The sequence below is a fragment of the Micromys minutus genome, assembly GCF_963924665.1.
Source record: "Micromys minutus genome assembly, chromosome: 29".
NCBI lineage: Eukaryota > Metazoa > Chordata > Mammalia > Rodentia > Muridae > Micromys > Micromys minutus.
This window is the reverse complement of record NC_137964.1, coordinates 33,950,028-33,957,447: the sequence shown is the minus strand read 5'-3', so window position 1 is coordinate 33,957,447 and position 7,420 is coordinate 33,950,028. Positions and strand designations below refer to the sequence as shown.

Here is a 7,420-nt window from a genome sequence, read left to right as displayed (position 1 = left end):
AGGTCCACAAGCTCCCAAAGTCCTCGGCTGTGCTGTGACTTGTGTGGAAAATGGGTTCAGTGTGAGTCAAGCTATAGCTAGCTACCTCTGCATCTTCTGGGCATGCTTAAAGCTCAGCTCATAGTAGGTCCTCAGAAAATATGTGCTGACTGACTTAAAGACAGAGAAGGCTCTACTCTAAGGAGGCGTCAGGCCTAGAGCTCCAGGTTAGACTCTTTACTGGGGACTTAGGGATATCACAGGCAAAACATAGAATACATTTGAGAGCAGGTTGTCACTGGGATGTCCTACTATTCATGGGCAAGTTAGGGCCACGTGACCCCTTCTAGTCAAATAACTATATCACATGTCAGTTCCAAGTGAACCCTTTAAAGGCTCCTGTCCTACTGTGTAATCTTCAGGTGGTGGCACAGTAGGACAGGAGAGTTTCTGCCCTGAGCACACATGTGTAGCCAAGCTCCTCCCGACCAGGACAATGGTACAAGGAAAAAACAAGGGCTCCTGTCATTGCACAGAAGGAAGGTCTCACCATCGGGGCCAAGAGGACAGCAGGCCTTGGTGTCTTTATTTGTTTGTTTGTTTGTTTGTTTGTTTTGGACAAATGCAGTGAAGTCCTTAGATGCAAAGCATCAGAAAGTCAAAATGTCTCTTAGATCATCCAACTGGGAGGAATTTTTAAATCTATCCAAGGGACAGTTACCTGTAACTGCTATTTGAAACACCCCTTGGTTTGTTTTTGGTTTTTTTGTTTGTTTCTTTCTTTCTTTTTCTTTTTCTTTTTTTTTTTTTTTTTTTTTTTTTTTTTGATAAACTCAACTATAACCCACCTGCATGCAATTTTTTACAATAAATAGATAAAGATGCCTGTACTGGATGGTTTTGTGTCAGCTTGACACAGGCTGGAGTTATCACAGAGAAAAAAGCCTCCCTTGAGAAAATGCCTCCATGAGATCCAGTTGTAAGGCATTTTCTCAACTAGTGATCAAGGGGGGAGGGTGCAGCTCATTGTGGGTGGAGCCATCCCTGGCCCAGCCCATTGTAGGTGGAGCCATCCCTGGGCTGGTAGACCTGGGTTCTATAAGAAAGCAGGCTGAGCAAGCCACGGACAGCAAGCCAGTAAGTAACATCCCTCCATGGCCTCTGCATCAGCTCCTGCTTCCTGACCTGCATAAGTTCCAGTCCTGACTTCCTTTGGTGATAAACAGCAGTGTGGAAGTGTAAGCTGAATAAACTCTTTCCTCCCCAACTTCCTTCTTGGTCAGGATGTTTTGTGCAGGAATAGAAACTAAGACAATGCTCTTAACTACATTGTAAAGAATGGTATGATACAATATTGCAATAGCTAAGAGCTTTGACAAAGATAGGGCTGGGTGAAGAGAAAGGGAAACACTTTTCTTTAATTGTAGTTATAAAGGCTGGTGTGGTACAATGTTGCAATAGTTTGCCTTTGACAAAGCTGGAGCAGACCTAGATTTCTGTTTTCAGTGGGCATAGCATTTGGCTAGAACATTATTATTTAGGGAACGTATGTTGGTCTATTCCTACCCTAGGCAGAAGCATGTGTTTAAACACCATGAGAAAAAATGCTCAGGTGCTAGAATTTGCCAAAGTAATGAGAAGGTTCTACCCCAGGAGTGGAGACCCTGGGCTGTACACGTGCCAGCTCTAGTGAAGTTTATTGATGAGCTCCTCCTTAGGAATCCCCAGCTTCCCAAATGCAGAGAGCTGAGACTCCAGCCGAAGCCAGGCATGGCTGCCTCAGGAGTACATTGAGAGTGAGCACAGCAGCAGCTCCTGTGTGAGGACAGGGACTTTGGAACAGTCCAGGAGCCCTGGTCCACCCCTTGAAAGCTGTGCCTGCCCCCTCTCTGCACCACTGTTTCTCTGCAAATGAGAGAAGCTTCGGCTATGGCAGCCTGTGCTCTGTTGGTTTGCTTCCCTCGACCTCCAACAGAACATGGCACTTGCCACATACATTAATGACAATAACTGACTGATAGGAGAATACAGGGAAACGAATGACACAGGGAAGAGTGGGAGAAAGGAAGGATGGGTGGATGGACAAATGGACTGATGGGTGGTAAAAGGATGGATAGCTAAGAGGTGGATGGAGGATGAGTGCATGCATGCATGATGGATGATGGATGGATGGTGGGTGGATGGATGGATGGATGGATGGTGGGTGGGTGGATGGATGGTGGGTGGGTGGATGGATGGGTGGATGGATGGATGGATGGTGGGTGGGTGGTGGGTGGGTAGATGAAAAGACAGATAGTTGATAGCAAGGATTTATAAGTTGACAGAAAGAAGAAAATATAGAAGAAAAGAAGGAGGGGGACAGTGGATGACAGATAGGTGAGCAGGTGAGCAGATGGAGAGGAAAAAGGACGGACAGACAAATGAATGGATAAGGCCATAGGTAGACAGATGGGAGAATAAATAGATGGAAAGGTAAGTGGGTAGATGGATGGATAGATAGATAAACATAAATACATACATACATACATACATACAAACATACATAAAGGGTGGGATGGTTGGGTGGATGGTCATATGGACGATGGGCAGATGAACAGATGAGTAGCTATTCAAATGTGGGCACTGGTGGCAGAAGTCAGCTTGTGGCAGAGGGTTGTGGCCTCAGCTGACAGGACTGGATTGGGGCACAGACACACCCTCCTTGCAGGTCTTGGCCCCTGTGCCCATTCCCTACAGGAAGTGACGCAGACAGAGCAGCGTGGCTGATGGGCTTTATTGAGCAGGTTCAGGAGGGGACACCGCTGGGACCCGAGTCCTCAGCTGCTCAGGAAGCAGCCACGCTTGTGCCACTTCTGGTCGCGGATGCGACGCACCGACTGCAGTTGCGGCTGGTTGGCGTCCCACTCATTCCAGTGGCGGAACTCGCCCCGCTCGAACGCGTACTGACGCCCGCGGTAGCCCGGGAACTCGTAGCCCACCCACCTGTCAAGAATAGCAGAGTAAGGTGAGGCGTGTTCCTCCAGAGCCCCTTAAAGCTCTTTAAAGCCTGCATTTGCCTTGCTCATCTCACCTGCCCCAGGTCCTCCTTGCCTCCCCATCCCTCTGTCTGGCTGAGTCTGAGCAGATCCCTTCTGACTAGAATGTCCTTCTTTACCTGATCTTCTGTCTCCTTGGGATGGGAGTGGGGTCACACATGACCCCAGGGACTCCCAGAGACACACCTTCCTCCAGTGTGCACATTTTATGTCAGACCAATATGCCTGAAGGGCTACACAGCTCCAACTGACCACAGAACCCCTGTCCCTGACATCCCTGATGCTTAAGGAAAGATCGCTGAGTGCCTTCTCAGTGCCATCCTTCCTGGCTCAATCCTGGGTTCAAACCCACAGGGGAGCAAAAAGGCAAGGTCGCCCTGAGATATCATTAGCCGAAACGGGACGCCCGATCACAGCCAGGCTCACACCAGACCCAGATAAGAGCAGAACTGTGAGGTCACTGTCACCCGGAGAAGCAGCTCTGGGCCTGTGGTGTTGGTAAAGCCATAGACACTTGGGTGGAGAGTCTTAGGTGAATAGCAATTGGAGCTAATTCACTCGACTGAGATAAAACAAAACTGTCTAGGAATCTAGGCTGCCTAGAAACCTTAATGGAGCAAGAGGCCGGTGCTGGAGCATTCGGGGTGGGGGTGGGGCAAAGAGAACATAGGAGGGGAGATAGGAGGGGACAAAGAGAATAGGAAAGAGAGAGAGGAGCAGAGACACATTCACAGAGAGATGCAGAGTTTCTCTATGCAACTCTGGCTGTCCTGGAACTTGCTCTGTAGACCAAGCTGAACTTGGACTCACAGAAATCCACCTGCCTCTGCCTCCCAAGTGCTCATCTTAAAGGAACGCACCAGCACGCTCTTGCTGCAGCTCTGAGACTTTTGAGGCACAGCCTGACTCTAGAGCCCAGGCCTCTTTCAACCTTTCCTCCTGCCTAGCCTCCCAGGTGCTAGAATCATGGGCTGGGCTACCACACCCTCCACCATGCAGGCCTGGAGTGAGGATGGGTTCAGAAGGTGAACTGAGTCACTTGTGTGTGGAGCTGGTGCTGAAGGGACAGTGGACAGAGTGGGGGCACAGTGGGATCTTCTTACGTCCCGTTGATGACTCGGATGCTGGCCACACGGTCCTGGAAACCATGGGCCCACAGGCTGGGCACATCATCATCTACGATCTCCATCTTGCGCCCACTGAAGGCTGGGTTCTCGAACAGGTGCAGCTTGTGGTCTGGGCCATCCTGGGGGTAAAGGTCAGGGATAAGTGAGGCCCCCACACACAGAACAGCAAAAATCGAGTCACTCCAACTCTCAGCAAGATATTGGGATTCGAGGGACACTCCATCACTGAGCAATACAGAAAGGGAGAGGGGATGGACAGACTTCATCAGTCATCACCATCAGAAAGGGAAACTGAGGCTCAGAGGGGACTGCAAAGACTTATGCACCAGCCCCTCGTCTAAGTTTACTATGGCTTCATCTTGCTGGGTTTCCTTCCCCTGTTGTCTAGGCAACACTCTGTTCAGACTTTGGAAGGAGGGGTTGGTGGTTTCTGTGTTGATGGGGAAGATGGGACAGGGATCCAGGACCTGCCAGGGAAGAGTGGGGACTGTCACGAGTGGTTTTCTGTGTTTCTTCGAACAGTACTGATCTGAGCCAGAACTATGAGGCTTCTCTGGTTAATTGGGTTACTACTACAAAGGGGACAAGGGTCATGTCTGATTTTTCAGGACAAGAATTCTGGTGTATTTCCCCAGTGCCCACTCCAGAGTCAGATTCTTCTTGCTCCACACAACTGTTGAGGTCAGAATCTGAGATCTATCCAAACAGAATCACAGTGGCAAGCACACACACACACACACACACACACACACACACACACACACACAAATACAGATAGCAATAGCCCTGACTTACAATGTGCAAAGGCCGGAGGGACAGGAGAATATCACTACGCCGGCTGCTGGACCAGGCATCCCAGCGAGGGTAGTCCCCCTTCTCCAGGACAAACTGCTCCCCACGGAAAGCCCTGCGCTCGAACGCCAGCCACCTGAGGGTGGAAGGAACGAGGTCACCTCTGGTGTGGCTAAGCAGGGACCTCACACCTTCCCTATCCCTAACCCAGTACAGACCCCTATGCCTGCTGTTAGGGAGGCTCATTTGGTGCTGGTCCAGGAGTCTATGAAGGACATGCTGAAAATCCATGTCCCAAACCCAAGTTTGGCAGAACGTTTGGGACAGTCCCCACAATAGATCATGGATGAGGGACTAGAATGCTAGCTCAGTGAAGAGCATTGGCTGTTATTACAAAGGACCAGGGGTTCAAGTCCCAGCATACACGTCATGACCGTCTGAATTCCAGTTCTAGTGGATCTAGTGACCTCTTTTGGTCACTAAGGGTACTGCATGCACTTAGTGCAGAGGCAAACATGCAACCAAACCTCTCACATACGTAAGAATAAAAGGAAATAAAAACTTGGGGCTGGAGAGATGGGTAGTGGTTAGAGCACTGACGGTTCTCTCAGAGGTCCTGAGTTCAATTCCCACCAACCACATGGTGGCTCACAACCATCTCTAACAGGATCTGATGTCCTCTTCTGGTGTGTCTGAAGACAGCTACAGTGTCACACTTCCTACTAGTTATCTACCAGTATGTCCTGTTTCTGTTTATAAGATGTTTGTAATTTTTAAAAGCCTTTTATCTATGTGTTTTGCTTGCATATATGTCTGTGCGCTTTATGTGCCTGCAGAGATCAAAAGAGGGTGTGGGACCCTCGGGAGCTGGAGATACAGACAGTTGGGCTTTTTGTTTTTGTTTTATTTTATTTTATTTGAGTACACTGTAGCTGTCCTCAGACACACCAGAAGAGGGCATCAGATCCCATTACAGATGGTTGTGAGCCACCATGTGATTGCTGGGATTGAACTCAGGACCTCTGGAAGAGCAGTCAGTGCTCTAACCACTGAGCCATCTCTCCAGCCCCGATACAGACAGTTGTGAGCTGCCACGTGGGTGCTGAGAATCGAACCCAGGTCCTCCGCAAGAACAGTAAGTGATCTCAGCTGTTGGACCATCCCTCCAGCTCCTATTTCCATAACTTTATGCTCTGCCTCTGAGCTGAGTGCCAGCTGGCCTCCACCCTGTTCCTGCCATTTTATGGATGGGGAAACTGAGGCAAAGGAAGGCAAGGGCCTGGGGCAGATCTGGGGCTGGATTGGGCCTCAGGTTGCAGGAGGCTGGGGCGGTGGTCGCAGTCCAGGTACTCACGGTCCAGACTCCACTTGGATGGAGCCCACCTTCTCCAGCAGGCTGTCCGTGAGGTTGGGACACTCAGCCGAGAGCTCGCATCGCTTGCCCTGAAAGTTCTCTAACTCGTACACCGTCACCTGGAAGAGCGGAGGTGAGAGCCTCCAAAGTCCACGCCCTTCCGCGGAACAGCAGGGAGGACCCCCCTTCCCACCTCACCCCTGCCCCTCGCCGAGGTGAACCACACGGGCCTGCACTGCCCCCTGGTGGCCGCAGTGAGCAATTGCAAAATGTCACAGGTCCTGCTGAAAACCACCAGGGGCAGGCAGCCTCAGAAAATTTCCTCAGAATATTCCTTCACGCCATCCACGTCAGATGTTCCCTCCAAGGCCTCAGCATGGCTTGGACTGGACAGAGCGAGCGATGTCACAATCCACCCTCCCCCATCTGCCAGCCATGGTCCTGCCACCTGCTTTATCACGTGACAATTCCGGGGCAGAGGACAACTGGTATCGCTTCCGGTTTTTAAAGATGAAGCTGTCGCTACCCAGAGACAACAAGCAACTCAAGCAAGGTCACACAGCCTGAAGCCACAGCCCCCGAAGCCTGGTGCTGGGGCAGCACACCGAGTTAATTGTAGCCCTCAGCCCTGGGCTCTAGGTCCCATCAAGACCCAGGTACCTTGTAGCTGCTCCCAAGGCCTCCATGGCTCTTGCCAGCTGCAGCCTGCTCAGGTGCCCCGTGCTGCTCCGCCATCTCTCCGGGGACACTTCTACCTCAAACTGGAGGAGAACCAGGTCACCAGATGCAGCCAGCAGGATCAGGGACTTGTGGGATGAGAACCAAACAGCAGTGAGGACCAAAATCTATAGTCAGTCAACAAACACCTCCTGGACACCTGCTTTGGGCCGTGCATCTGGGTGGTCGGTGGGACTGGGGAATCCCAGGGGCCCAGTCAGGCAAGACCAGTTTACTGAGAACACAGGGAAGAAAGGACTTAAACTCCTCCCTACCAACACACACACACACACAACACACACACACACACACACACACAAATGCTCTCTGCACAGGGCTGGGCATCTCTGTGGGCTCTCTGCAGCCTCGGTGCCCAGGACTGGACACCACAGCCAGCCAGGGTGAGCAGAAGACCA

General features: G+C 51.0%; 1 protein-coding gene across 1 annotated transcript; it reads right to left on the bottom strand.

The window, feature by feature from the left end:
- Positions 1–2,795: 2,795 nt before the first annotated feature.
- On the bottom strand, positions 2,796–7,059 carry CRYBB3 (crystallin beta B3; the record flags this gene model as incomplete). The annotated part of the gene is made up of 5 exons (XM_080940946.1): positions 6,948–7,059; positions 6,288–6,406; positions 4,937–5,069; positions 4,118–4,260; positions 2,796–2,961 (listed from the first exon to the last, which is right to left on the bottom strand). The coding sequence occupies exons 1-5, from the start codon at positions 7,020–7,022 to the stop codon at positions 2,796–2,798; spliced, it is 636 nt and encodes a 211-aa protein (XP_080797072.1). The 5' UTR covers positions 7,023–7,059.
- Between the last annotated feature and the right edge of the window lie 361 nt (positions 7,060–7,420).